Below are 14,862 nucleotides of genomic sequence, written 5' to 3'. Positions count from 1 at the left end.
GTCTGGCAGTTGCCAGTCACGTGTGGATATTTAATTGTAGTTCAATTAAAAGTCTATAAAAGAAACTTAATCTCTCTGGTGTGCCACTTAAGAATTGCTTTGAAGTGTTCATAGCCATTCATGGTTAATGGCTACATGATTGACAGCTCGGAATGGAGAATCTTTCTCACTGCGGAAAGGCTGGTTACAGTGTTGTCCTGGACTTCCCATGGCAGCCCTATCCACTGACGTCTTGGATGTTGACTGCTATGGTCAGTGTGTTCAGATACGTGCTGAGTTCAGCCCAAGACTCTCACAGAGCAGACTTTAGGTTTTCTCACTGTCCTTGTACACCCATCTCCTGGTAGCATTCTGCCAATTCTTTCCCAATGGTACACATTCTCACTCCTTTCTAGCTGCTACTAGCTGTTTTTAGTTTTTCTCCCCAAAGCAATTTTACTCTAAGGCTATATTAAAACTAAACAATCCCACAATATTTCTCAAAATTCATAAAAATTTCAAAGTATATTTGGGAAAACAGAACAAAACTATTCCATACTAAACTAATTTAAAATTTACCACATCTTTTTCTCATTAGATGAACAGTAAGACTCTCCAGGGCATTCGCGGGCCATTTCTATTCTCACTGGCTTTACAGAGAGCCCAGCTAATGATGAAAATTCAGATACAATAGTCAAATTCTTAACCAACCTGCTAGACTCGCAGTCTCCCGTGGTAAAACTGTGGAATGGCAGTGGGGGTTGGTCTCTATCTGAATTTCAAACTGAACAGAGATTATATTGGAGATCTAATTAGCCTTATCTGTTTATTTGGGACTCTCCCTTTAAACGTAATACCACACGCAGATGAACTGGGGCTGTGCCACCCACTTCCTACCATAAAGATTTGGTCGTGTATAATCCGTATGCTACTACATGGCCCAGAGTCTCTGCCCCGTGACTGTCTCACAGTGGGGCTCATTTACATGGCACTTAACCGGACCCCACCACGACTGTTTTCTTCTTTGCCCTTGAGAAAAATGTTTAACCATGACGCATAAATCCGCTTGTTAGCTATGGTCCTGGCTGCAGCTGGTTGAGCTCTTTGTGTGCGTGCTTTCCTGTGTAGGTCCAGCCCGCTCACTTGGCCGTGCTCCCTGTCTGTCTTCCTGAATCCTCTAAATTGGCTCAGCTGTGGCTCTGCCTCTTCATGTTTATCTGTCAAGAATAGCCTCATTAGGAAAGCATTTTGATGCCCAGTTCAAGCCCTCTTTGCTTACACAGGAGACAGAACATGGCAGCTTCTCTCACAGTGTCCCAGAAGCTGGTGACCGACGGGGACTCGTGCCTCAGAGGTGACCTTTCTGGGAGCTAGGGGAAAGTCAAGTTTTCCTCCATTGCATCATCCGGTACTTTCACCGATTGCTCCGCTGGGTTTTCCCATGTATTGGAACCAGGAACCTGTCCAACCTGGAATTGTGAACACAGGACACAGATGGTTATTTCTGTCAGCGTGGCTTTAAGTAAAGCTCGGTATTGAAAGGCCATGTGTAATCTCGGCAGTTCCCTCCAGTGCCTGAGAAGTAGCATGCCCCTGCCGGGAGAACCTACGCTGCCTGTCTGTGCTGTGTGACATCAGAGTGACAGGCACATAAAACCATCGGAACAGTACCTGCCACTGCACGGCCAGAGAAACCGGCCTTTGCCCCCCGACTGGCAGCTGGCAGGGGAGGCAGGAACGCGCCCCTCACCCGCCTCTCACACACCAAGCCTCTTTCCAAGTCCTGAGGCCCTAAAACAACCAGTCTGCTGCCTTTTGCTCCCAGTGCCCCAGTGTGCGCTCGAGGAAGCCTTGCCAGGAACAGGGTCTCAGAATTTCTGTAGGAGGGATTTAGAGTGTAGAGCCCAGAGGTCCAGGGGAGGGGGGAGGAGAAGAAGGGCTAAGGAAATCTGAAGTCACATGTGCAAAATACAGTTTTCCCTGCATGAGGTGTTCATTTAAGGTGGCTTAGGGAGAGGCAGCTGGAGCTATAGGAACCAAACATTCTTCACGGCTGCCCTTTAACACCCCTCCCTCCCGTTACCATGGTGGGAAGCTGGGGCAGAAAGATGAAGATGGCCAGGCTAGTGAGTCTCTCCCCTGACTGTGATGTCAGGGCACGAATAGGGAAGGACTGATGTGTGGGAACAACCATCCATTGTGATGATGTGTGCCGGCCGGCTAGAGAAAAGCTAAATTTCGGAGGTGGGAGGGGGCCAAGGGAGCTGCCAAGCCAGAGTCAAGAGATATTTCTGAGGTTCCCAGCTGAAATTTATTTTTTGAACACATTTAAATTCTTTTTTTTTTTTTTGAGATGTATTTAAAGCCCCATGTAAGTGGAGAATAAAATCTCTGGGATTCTTTAAAAGCCGTGCAAGAAAACTAAGCAGCCGTTTAGTTGAATTCTATCTCAGTTGCACACATGAGTGTGTTCTCCTAACCCTTAGGTTTGCAGCGGTGAGAGGGAAGGCCAGGGGTGATGTGCACAGCGATCTTGGTTCCAGGATGCACCGCGGCAGCTGCACAACCCACCTTTCATCTCCCCCTGCCTTGACGCCCTCTGGCTCTTTCCATTCAAGATTTGGTATCCAGTATTTAGGTGTTGTGCTCAGATGAATGGATGGATGCACTCCTTTCTGCTGTTAGAAGGAGCCGCCTGTGTTTGGGGTTGAGACGGAGTCATTGCTAGTTTCTAGGTTAACTCTGTACAAGTGGTTTTTCCTGCCTCCATTTTGCAAGTCACAGCACCTCAGCAATGGCCCAGACCTTGCTTGATGGGTCATAATAATCTGTCCATGGCCAATTGCACTTATCTGATGCAGTCTACTGTTCAACCTGTTGCTTTACTTTTTTTTTTTTTTTTTAAGCAGCTGATTTAAAGGGCCAAACCTGAATAAAATTTTGACCTCTCCTTCCTATTGGCCTGACTTTGTAAACCAGTAGGCAGTACTTCCTGAAGCCTGCCCTTAACTTAGAATTAACTATAAAGAATATATGCTGCAGGATCCACGTTTCCTACGGGGTTACCTATCACTTTCAGCATAAATATTTATGATGGGCGGGCTCCACTCTCCCCTCCTCTTCTCTCTCTTCCCTTTCTTTTTTCTATTTTGTAGGTTAGTGTTAATGTGGGTGGGTGCTTGCTTCTATATTATGGTTCTAGCAAACAGTGAATTAAAAAAAAGCTGCGTCCTACTTTTTATGTCTCCTCAGCTGTGGCTGCTGGAAATGCCCAGTCAGCTGTTGGGTTTAGCTGCCCCGCTCCTCGTGGGTGTAGCAGCCCCCCCCCCTCGGCTAGTTAAACTTATTTTAAATTGATATATAAAGCATAAACATTTTACATATTTCTTCTTTCTTTTTTAAAGATTTTTTTTTTTAAATTTGTGTGTGCATGCACCCCTTTGTGAATGTACAGTTTGTGTTCTGGGACCTGCGAATTCCAGAATCCAGAAGAGGGCAACAGATCCCCTGGAGCTGGAGTTATAGTTAGTTGTGAACCACCCAACCTGTGTGCTGGGAACCAAACTTGAGTGCCCAATTCCTTTCTTTTTTTCTTATTTTTTTTCTTTCATTTTTTCTGATCCTTCTGCTTTTGGCTCCCAAGTGTTGAGATTACAGGTGTGTGTCACCATGTCTGGCAAAATTATACTTTTTATGGAATGCTATGTTTTGACTACTGACACTATGAGCAAAGGAATTTATAAAAGAAAGCATTTCATTTGAGAGCTTTCTTACAGTTTCAGAGGGTTAGTCTATGACCACCATGGTAGAGATCATGGCCCCAGAGAGGCAGGCATGGTACTGGAGCAGTAGCTGAGAGCTTACATCTGATCCACAAGTTGGAAGCAAAGGAGAGAGAGAGAGAGAGAGAGAGAGAGAGAGAGAGAGAGAGAGAGACAGACAGAGAGACAGACAGAGACAGAGAGACAAAGACAGAGAGATGGAGACAGAGAATAGTATTGGTTTGGACTTTTGAAACCTCAATGCCCACCCCCAGTGATACACCTCCTCCAACAAGGCCACACCTCCTAATCCTTCCTTAACAGTTCCACCACCTGGGAACCAAACATCCAAAGATATGAGCCTATGGGGGCTGTTCTCATTCAGACCACCATAGTCATGTGATGTTTTAATACACGCATGGTTTTGCAGTGTTTCTGTCAGGTTTGATATCTCCATCTACTGAAGTGCTTATCATTTCTTTATGGTGAGCACACAGAAACCCTTTCCTTTTAACTTTCCGAGTTGCCTGTGACATTACTGTTGTTTTTAAACACCACACTTCTCATTCCTAATCGTGCAGTAGAATCCTCATGAACAAATGAAAAACATGAGTGAAAGGAATAAGAAATTATAATTAAACAATTACCATACTAATATTTTGGGGAAAAACCGTCAGTAGGAACTGAAAATCATTGGCAACCATCCAGCAACCCCTTTTGTGAGTGACTGTTGTTTCCATCACCTTAGCATGCATCCTGGAGACAAGCTGGGCTTTCTCATGGCAAACCCCAGCTCAGTCACCCTTGACATACTTTCCAACTCTGCTCCTCCTCCAAGTTCCTCAATGTGGTCAGTCCAAATACCTGCTTTATACAGTATCTATCTACCCGTGGAACAGCTAGATATGGACTACTTGAGTGGTCTCACTAGCCTTTGGTGTCACATGAACTCCAGATATTCCATAGTAACCACCTCACAGTCACAGTGTGACCACCTAGAACTCATGTTTGTGTGAAACTCCTCACACAAAACCTGTTCAGATAATGCCCTGAACTAGTGAAGGCCATTATACATGTATCTTTTCTTTTCCTTTCTCCCTGCCTGCACTCTCTGACCTCATGTGTGTGTGTGTGTGTGTGTGTGTGTGTGTGTGTGTGTGTGTATGTGTATGTATGCATATATGTGTATACATACATACATATATATACACATATATATATACATACATACATATATATATATATATAGAGAGAGAGAGTGTCATCTGTGTCTTCATCTCTATCTTGTGTGTCTCCTAATTATTGAAAGGGTGCTAGCTATCTTAAATATCTTTAATAAAGTGCCTGGAGAGATGGCTTAATAGTTAAAAGCATTTCCTGCTCTTCCAGAGGACCCAAGTTTGGTTCCCAAAACCCAGGTTGGATGACTTAGAACAGACTCTAACTCCAGCTCCCCCTTCTGTAGGCATACATACACATGTGGCAGACATATTTAAAAAATGATCCTGACTTAAAGCACTCCTGCAAGATATGTGCAGATTATAAAGGACAGAAAAATCTGGTGTAGATTCCTTTAATCAAGTCAAGATGTTAACATCACCAGTCTTGTGGTCCCCACATGCCTCCTGATGGTCCCCAGGTCACATATGATCAAAATCTAAATTTAATCACGAGAAGGCGTCAGGGAGGGCAACCACAGTTGGAGACCAGCATGCAGAGAGCTGGCCTGTATATTTCAAACATGGGGAGAGAGGGAGGGGAAAGATAAACTGAAAACTGCCACAGAAGGCCCAGGATACCCTGCGGCTAGATGCAGGACTGTAGCTTGGATTGGGTACCAGACTGGAAAAGGACATTAGTGGGAGAATGTGTGAAATTTTAATAAGTCCTGGCAATCATTTAGTTGTATTATACCAATTTAAGTTGTATTCTTTTAATAATTAATGATTGTTTTTATATAAGGTTCTCTTTAGGAGAAGTCGAGAGCATAGCACTTGGGAAGTCTTTATTCAACCTTTACGATGTTATAAGTCTGAAATTATTGGGGAATAAAAAGTTTTAGAAGAGCATTACGGTGTGATTTTGGACAGTTGTGAGTATCTCTGTTGGGAAACAGAAAGGATAAAGGTAGATGTAAAATGGCTCTCTATAGTCTCGTTTATTTTCTCGTGGGATTGCAGTCTAGCTGCCCGACAGTCTTCAAGCACTTGTCAACATCCTCAAGCACCTGCTGCAGCCCTTTCACTGGTAGCCTGTGGAACCTTCCAGAACTCATCCTAACAGAATTATTTAAATTTTATAATTGTACCAATGGAAGCCTTAAACAATTATAACTTAGCTCCAAAATGACAGTGAAACCAAGAGTTATACTTCGCACATTTTTTTTTTTTAAAAAAAAAAAACTAGGTCTAGCTCTCTCTCATTTAAAAGCCACACTGTAACAAAACACTTGAGGACATTAGTTTTAATCCACAAAATAGAAGAGGTGACAAAATCAGGGAGTCGATTCCCTTTAACTCTTAGATGTGTATCTTGTCTCCTGAGTGATCTCATTCTTTGAGCACATCTTGTAGGTAGCCCAGCGGTCCTGACCAGTGCTTTGCCTGTGGTTGGCTGTTAGCAGGCATTTTGAGAAGATACAAGCCTGAAGGGCAGAGCTGGTAGAAAGATGAGTATGCTCTGGGCTTTATCTGTGTTCTGAAAGGATCAGAGTAAGCACTGATAGCTCTTTGTGACTGCAAACTTTAGTGGAAAAGTTGACTTACTTTGTTAAAGCCTAATTCTAAATAAATATTTGACTTTATGAAATAATATATGGGAAACTCAAACTAGGTCAACACACAAAGTGTTTGAGATTTATGCCTTTCCTGTTGGCCATAAAGGGTTGGTCTGATGAAACCTGTCTTTCTAATTTAAAATAAACGTCCAACCCCATTGTTAGTAGGTTTTACTCCGTCACTCTGTCATTTTCCTCATTACCATGTGATCAGTTTCTAAAACACTTTCTCTCCTATTTGCTTGTCTCCCATAAATATTATGGGGCTTAGCTATTATATGGCTTGTTCATCACTGGAAAAGCAGCACTATTAGGTGCTTCCTTTGATGGATTTAAAGAAGGTCTGCATCAGTCCATAAACCATTTTAGTTGAGGCTGAGGAGGCCTCATGACTTTGGCGTAGAATCAGTGATCTCAGTAGCACTCAAGAAGAGGAAGCTAAAAATAGGGTCACAGAATACCACTTTGGGCCCAGATGATGCCTACCCCAGGTCATCTTGGGCGCAAAGTTGAAGTAGCATTAGGCCATTTGTCCTCTCCATGTAGTGATCAGTGGCAAAGTCAAGCGATGTGCTCTATTTCCTCATGCCTATTTCCTGGACTTCTTCCTTCAACTCTGAATTTATTCATGATGCCTTGGACTTTCAGGGGAGGTTTTTTTTTTTTTTTGGTGATATTATAACAAATGAACAGTCTAGCTTTTCATATTGCTAAGGTCCAATCATACTTTTAACAGAACTATAGCAAAATGTATATATCATGAAATTGGCCCTATTTTTCTCACAAGGTTTGCTAAGGGACTTTTCTTTAAGGTACCAGATGAAAACACTTTTTTTTTTTTCTCCAAATTTGGTAAAAGAAAGTTTGAAGGGAAAATTTTCACAATGGATTGACTTTGAGTTAGGTATGCAGAAGACTGAACTTGTTTATTTTGTGGTCTTTAAGTCATTTTTGTTAACTTGGTCTGATTGTGAAATAAACAGATTGAGACTACTTTTGAGGTACATAATTATATATATTTTGAGTGAACTTTTAAAATATATTTATTAAATGCAATTCTGTTTATATCATCATCTTATTGTAGTTTTCCCAAAGCAGGCTTTGCTTTGTGAATTGCAACAATGTTTTTATTTAAGTATATTTTGTAACAAAAATCATATCTGTAGTTCATATATGCATAATGTATATAATAATGCATGCATATAGTAGCTTAATAGTTTAATGCTAGAATTACCAAGGCTAAGAGTAGGGGCCCATATTAACTTGTTGAATGTCTGGGAGGCTGATCTCAAATCCTTCTATTTCTCATTTGTAATTTGGCAACACTGGTGTAGTTATATATTGCCATCAATGTAACTAATATTTTTAGAATTCCAGTTTATAAGAGCGGTTAGCTTTTCTTCCCTCTGACTTTGAAATATAATTTTAAGATGTTTAATGTGAAGTGTCTCTGTTAGTATGAATCATTGTTGTTTATTGGGAAGCCCCGGGTTCATTCTGCTGTCCAAAGCGGACATGGGATTCTAGTCACAAGTAATGTCATGAGATGTTCCCTTGTTGCCGTTGTACAATGTGCCAGTGTGGTATAAGTGAAGTTTTGTCTCATTAGGAGCATACCACTTCTATGTACAAAGTCTGCGCAATTGCCGAGGCTCTGCCTACTTACTTAACCTTAGTTTTAAAGATCCAAAGCTAGAGCCATGGTCTTTGGAAAGTTTCTGTTTCATTGAATGTAGAGAAGGAAAGAGATTCTTCCATACCTGCATACAAACAATGTGAGAGCCACAAATAGCAAAACTTGGTTAGTAGCTGCTGCCCAAGGAATGGAGGCAATCAGTGAGCTTTGTTACTGAAGGCCTGAGCACTGGTGCCTAGCCGTGGTAAGAGGAGTGGGATGGATTGCAAATTGCTGCATGTGCTACCACTGCATGACCAAGTAGAGACGGTGGTTTCCAGACAGCTGGGAGAGAGGGTGTAGAGGCAACGTTGGAGAACGGCACCCGAAAGGGCTGGTGATGCGGGACCCTCCCTCTGCTGACCAAAATCTCATCTCTCTGCCATGTCTCTGATTTCAGATTGCCTGTTTGGTGCCTGTGGCCGAATATCAACTGTATCAGCGGTTAAAGTTTGAACGAGGTACATATTCTTCTGTCTATTCCAGTAGTGGCTGTGGTTTTTATGTAGATCATCTTCACAGGAGCTTTCCTGCAAGGTTAAAGCACCCATGCACCGTCAGCAGAACCACAAGGGGACCACAAAAGGTGTAAAACAGTAATTGCCACATGAAATCTCAAATCTCCCGGCCACCGCCAGGAAAGAAAAATGAAAAATACAGACTAGCAGGAAATGGACTTTTCATTATGTTGGTTATTTTGTATTTTTAATTTTGGGCTATGTCCAGAAAGGTATAGCAAAAGTAAGATGGTTTCATTATAGTAACAGAGAAGAAAGTAACTCTTAAAATAGAGTTTTACCATGTTTTTCACTCTTGAAGATCATTTTAAAACAGCAACCAGCGGAAACGTTGTTATTGGTCCTCATGATAAAGTATCCACTGTCCATCCTTTTGGTGCTACTTCTGTAGTCATGGTGATATCTAAGAATTTGGATGTGTGTTATTCTAATAGCATTTACAAAGTGCTGGGCTGATATGATCTAACTTTAGCCTTGGAGCAATTTTCATAGTATTGGTTAAAATATTAAGGCAACTCCACGTAGTTAAAAGGGAGGTTTATTTTGTGGGGTAACTTACAAGTGAAGGGGTAGGTTACAGGGTCTGGGAAAGGTGTAGCACAGTCTAGCAGTGTTCTCTGGAGAACTCTGCTCGCAGTCTACCTCCAGCGTCCAGGGTCCAGGAAGCAAGAGAGCCAGGGCATCCCGATCTTTAGGAGTCCTCTCGGCTCTGCCTTGTAGGCGTGCCAGTTACTGAAGCCTCAATGGGGGTGGAACTTCCAGATCAAAGCTGGAACCGCTACCCACTACATTCATAGCCTTTTTTCCTTACACATCCCGTCTATCTGTAGGATGTGTGTTTTTATGCCTGTTGCCTCTGACAGATCTTTTCAAGGAGTCCATTCCCTCCTGCCACCCTTAAACCAGTCTTTTTAGTATTTGAGAAGTCAGAGGAAGGTGTTTTCTACATAGGCTTAGTATAGTCTCACAGAGTATATTACCAATCCTAATCTAATGTGAGCATAAAACTTCTGAGGGCCAGCATCTTGGTCTGGAACTGTCAGGATGTCATTTACTTTCTTCAACTAAAGTCTCACTTGGTCCTATGGTCTATGAACTTTGGGCTATTTTGTTCTTCTGTCATGGGTGGATCACCCAACTAAACTCATAAGGCTGATATATCAAGGTGATTTTTTTTCTTGTGGTCTACATAATAGTATTCCCTCTCTCTACAGTCATTCTCCCTAACTACTGCATACCTAGCCCTCAGCAACAGGCTTACTTCTTTATTGTTTACATATGGGGAATATAATAACATTAGATAAGTGCTAATGGCTCCTGAAGTTAAAACTTTCTGTGCTTCTCACCGATGAACATAAAGTTGTGGTTGATTTTAAACATAGTGGCCAAGACCCTGTGTACAACAAGGTTGATATTAATATCCATAAGTCATGTCCTATGACTGTTGCCTATGTCTTGTTTGAAATATCACCTTTATATTACACACTCTTCTTCTTATGTCCTCTTTCCCTAAGTGAGATCATCATAACAGTCTTTAGGAAGCATCCTCATATTACCATAGGTGTAATGATTGACACATTGTTAGAGGAAACAGAACAGTTTTTAGTTAGCTGGCCAAATAAGTCTCTGCATCCAAGTGGGGTTAATAACCTTGTGAGTGAGGTAGACATGGGGAAAAAATCAACAAGACATCTTCCTGCTCTTTCTCCAGGTGGTATTTTGCTTTGTGGGACTTTTTGAGTCCCCCAGTGTTCATTTTTTCTTATGATTGGCTTATACTTTCATGACATGTGGTAGTGTGTTCTAATTACAAAAAAATTAGACAGGCTTTGCAAACAGGGTATTTTTGTAGATGGTGTTGCATGTCTCTACTTTTATCCATGATAAGTCAGTCAAATAGTTTTATTTATACATACAATTTGCTTACTTACAAAGTCTAGGTAGGTATCCTACTGTAGGGCAAACTCAAGAAATTGAGGTTTTTCTATAAAGAGATTAAGTTCTATAATGTTTTACAGTTCTGGGTACTATTTTAAGCATGAGTCCATCTTTTTGGACAATGATGACCTGCTGTATCCTTCACAACCTTCTTGCCAGGCACACTTTCTCCTCAGCTTCATGTTCCCTGTACCTCAGCAGCCACTTCTTTCAGTATAGTCCAACAGCATCACTTGTTTCCTCTTCATCTTAACCCACATCTTTTACTGAAGGTTTTATCCTTAGTCTTCTAGGTTCTCTAATGTCATTTAGAAACTTGACAATCTGCAGGTTCTCTACAACACATTGTATCCATCTTCTTTAATACAGGTTCCCTTATTCTAGGTATGAATCCTACTTTCTCTAATCACCTTCCAGGAGACCATGACTCACTTTGGTAGGATGTCCAACATGGCCATATTAAAGAGAAAAGAGTCCTGTGGAGGTAGCAGCAATTAAAATGTATTTAATACTGTCATTTCTTTTGGATAGCCAGCTGTAACTTAGGGGTTCATCTGAAACTCACTAAACTTGAGTTATGCAGACATTTGTGGGTCTTGTAATAGTGTTAGAACAAATGACTTTAGATGTTATTCCAAACTTGAAAATCTTTGCAACTCTCTTGAGAGCAGTCTGTTTGACGGTGGGTACTCTGTCTCCATGGACCATATTGACTGTAGCAGATGTTAATTCTGATTACTTTAGTTTAATGGTATTTTAACTATCTGCAGAAGACTCCTCTTCTTTGAGATATCAAAGGCAAATTAACTTAAGCATAATTAAAAATGCATCGGGTCATAGAAATTAATACAGCTTGATTTATTTCAGCTGATAATTAAATTAAATTGGGTGTGTGGTGTTTCCCACAATAACAAAAATTCTTGTGGTAGACTCACAGCAGCAGAGGATGACAAAAACCACTCTTGTTGGTTGAGAAAGATACAACAGAATAAAAACAAAGTGCACATGGTGCATGTCAGATGCCCCTGGTTGTCGTGTAGGAAAAACCAGGGTTGAAGATTCAGTTTTGTTATTTGTTCTCTTCCCCTTTTATCCCCTCCCCCAATACTTGACTTGATCGGATTTCGGTTTTCAAAGCTGAAAATAGTCATCTGGGTTGGATATAGTTCTTACATCTCATGGTCTTTTTCATTTCCCAGGCTGTTTCGATTTCCTAATATTGTCAGAATACATAAGTAGAGAAGTTCGAAAGAGCATTTCGTGCTTTGTAAAACTGCACGGACAAGCAGTCTTAGGATGAATAGCCACGGGTCTTTACTTCAGTCACCAGGTTTTCCTTGCAGAAGTGAATTGAAATTCAGAGTCTGCGAATTTGCCTCTCTGATGAAGTATGTCACAATTAATCCCTTTGAAATCATGTTCATGCTCAACATGTCATGCTGATCATGAAGTTTCAAGGTCACCCTTGGGGTGTGGGCTGCTTTGGTTTAAATTCTTATATTCTATGAACTTAAAAAAAATTATTCCTTTATAATTTCATAATTTATATAATGGACTTTGATCACATGCCCCATTGTCCACTCTTAACCTGTTGTTTCTCCACTGAAGCCCCTCTTCCCCACCAGTCTCCCTCCTATTTGCATGTCTTTTAAACTGATACATTTATTAATATTGTGTGGTATATGTGTGATGTGAGGGGAGAGACCTGTATGCCAAGGCCAGTATGGAAGTCAGAAGAAAACTCTGTGGAACTGGTCTCTCCTTCCACCTGTGTGTGGGATCTAGGGATTAAAATCAAGTCATCAGACCTGTACTGCTTAGCTAGTGCCTTTCCCTGATGAACCATCTTGCATGTGGATCTAAGTTTGAAGAGAGAGGGTTGATGTTGGAGAGGGACGGGCACAATTGTACCCATGAAATCCTTAAGAACATGAGCAGTAGGGCTCACGGCAGGGTGCTGGATAGCTAAATCTATGCACGCCGAGCCTGCAGATGGGGAAGACAGGCTCTACAATGTATCTCTTATCCTGGGTTCCCAGAGGCATACTCAGTCATGGTGCACAGTACAGGCTTGCACAGCTGTTTCTCCCACAAGCTCTTTCCTCACAGGTGAAAAGAGAAGGGAGGTCCACAGGTGAGGATGAGACATTGGGTACCTCAGACTGGAAGGAGCCAAGGGAGGGAATTCATACAATGTAAAGTGTCTTTGGGAGTATTGCACCTGAGTCTTACAAAACTGACTTCCAGTTTCACCCATTTGTAAATCACTTACATGAGGACAGAGCCCACCTTGTGGAGCTTACTGTGTTTTTCTGGCTATCAGTAACCCAGAATAAGAAATACATCTTATGACCAGCCTCCTATCGGTTGTTCCTACAACCACAGATTTAGCCAACCTTGGATCAAAAATGTATTTTTAAAAAATTGCTTGTGTACTGAATATGTATACTCATTTTTTATTATTCCCTAAATAATATAACAATGATCTGTATAGCATTTACATTGTAGTCAGTGTTTTAAGGAACCTGGGGATGACTTGAAAGCATGCAAATACTGTGCCATTTTACATAGAGGACTTGAGCCTCCTGTGGTTTTGGTATCTGTACCTGGAGGGATGCATATACTCATGCATGCACATGAGCCCTTACAACTCATTAAATGGACTTCTCATTTCCTTTTATGAAAAGCATCACAATAAAAGTACACATTTGTAGTTCTTCTTTCAAAGAATTCAATGCTACTCAAGTAGAAAATGGAAGTGTGGCTGAAGAATTTGACTGTGGAGAGTGTGCTGTGTGCAGTCAGTGTGTTTAGTGTGTTCCGGAGAGTGATGTTGATCTTGGCCATCTCATTTGAGAGAAAGAAAAGTGTTGGACTAAAGAGTTGCTTTTCTAAGTGGTGGGACCCCATGTTCTTGTGCATTTGGATCCCCCTAGCTGACTGCCGGCACCTTCCACTCTGGGTTGTCTCCTGTTTTTATAAAGTGTGGCTGGTTTCTTGTGTGGATAAACCTTTATACATGCCCCATACAGGTAAACTTCAGAAGCAAATCCAAACTACTTGTAGTATTGCAACTTGTTCATGATTCCAGCCAAAAGGGCTTAAATGTGACGATTAAAAATGCACAATTAAAAATAACTGTGAAAGCAGGACTAATGTGTGTCCAGTGTCAAATGGTTCTCAAAAGTGGGGCAGTCTCAAAAGTTTATCTCTAGTAATTCTAACCAAAGTAGTAATTAGCCCGTTGAAAGAGCAGAAAATGTGCTTTCACACTATGGGGCCTTCACCCTGATGAAAACTGGAGACCAGAGAGAAGAGCCTTTTACTTAAATGGCCTTTGTTCTTTCCAACCCAGAGGTACCTTTTTCTTTTCACTCAAAAACGTCTGTGTGCATCTGTAAAGACTTGGGTATGGCTGTTGGATTGCAAGCGATAACATTCAGCCCCATTTCTGTGTTCTCGAGTCACTTACTCTCTTGGGTAGTCCATTCTTCCTTAACCCCTCCTTTACTTAGCGCCTGACTTTAATACGGAAATAGGACTTTCAGGAGTTTAACTAGATTTGTCTTTTCTCCCAGATTATCCACTAATGCTACTTTTTTTTAATGGTTTAGAGAGATGATAATCCCACTGTTTCTTTAGTAAGCGGAATAAATGACCAGGACAGTATATATAAGCCTCTAAGGACCTGCACAGGTATCTGTGTGGAAAAATGCACAAAATAATGCTGTCTTGTTCCTTAGGTACCCTGATGTGTGGACGGACATTCCTTTAGGCTTTAATCATGTCACCCAGCTAGTGGTGCTGAGTGGTAAATGGGGACTCGAGATAGTGACTAAATTTCTTCCCACCCTCTGTGTGTAGAGGAGGACTGGTCTCAGACTGCTGAGGTTGACCAGAATGCACAGAGTGTACCCCTCTGATTGAGAGCAGGAGAGGTGCTGGAAACCCTGCAGGGGGGTTCAGAAGCACCTGCTTTTGATGTACTTCCATCCTAACTGGTAGACACAGCCTGTACTCCAGGGTAGGTGACCCAGTACTTCACTGAGGTTGAAGAGCCAAGCAGGATGTGCAGCAAGCAATTAATGAATGCCAAGTTAATATCTACAACCCAACACCACCTGAAAGGTGTGTACACGTGTGGGTTTTATTACAGGTGTATGTATCTGTCTGTATCAAGGATGATTGGGAAGTAGAAACCATTGGTCACGAGAT

The 14,862-nt window shown here is 41.6% G+C and overlaps 1 protein-coding gene across 2 annotated transcripts in view; it reads left to right on the top strand.

The window, feature by feature from the left end:
- Positions 1–14,862, top strand: part of Rnf144b (ring finger protein 144B) — a 153,338-nt gene that overhangs the window by 122,345 nt on the left and 16,131 nt on the right. For both annotated transcript variants that reach the window (XM_028867673.2, XM_028867672.2), the window contains exon 4: positions 8,592–8,652. In XM_028867673.2, coding sequence (XP_028723506.1) covers positions 8,592–8,652 — 61 coding nt within the window. The remainder of the gene's footprint in view (positions 1–8,591; positions 8,653–14,862) is intronic.

This window comes from Peromyscus leucopus, chromosome 5, assembly GCF_004664715.2.
Source record: "Peromyscus leucopus breed LL Stock chromosome 5, UCI_PerLeu_2.1, whole genome shotgun sequence".
In the NCBI taxonomy this organism is placed as follows: domain Eukaryota; kingdom Metazoa; phylum Chordata; class Mammalia; order Rodentia; family Cricetidae; genus Peromyscus; species Peromyscus leucopus.
This window is presented reverse-complemented; position numbering and strand designations above follow the sequence as displayed.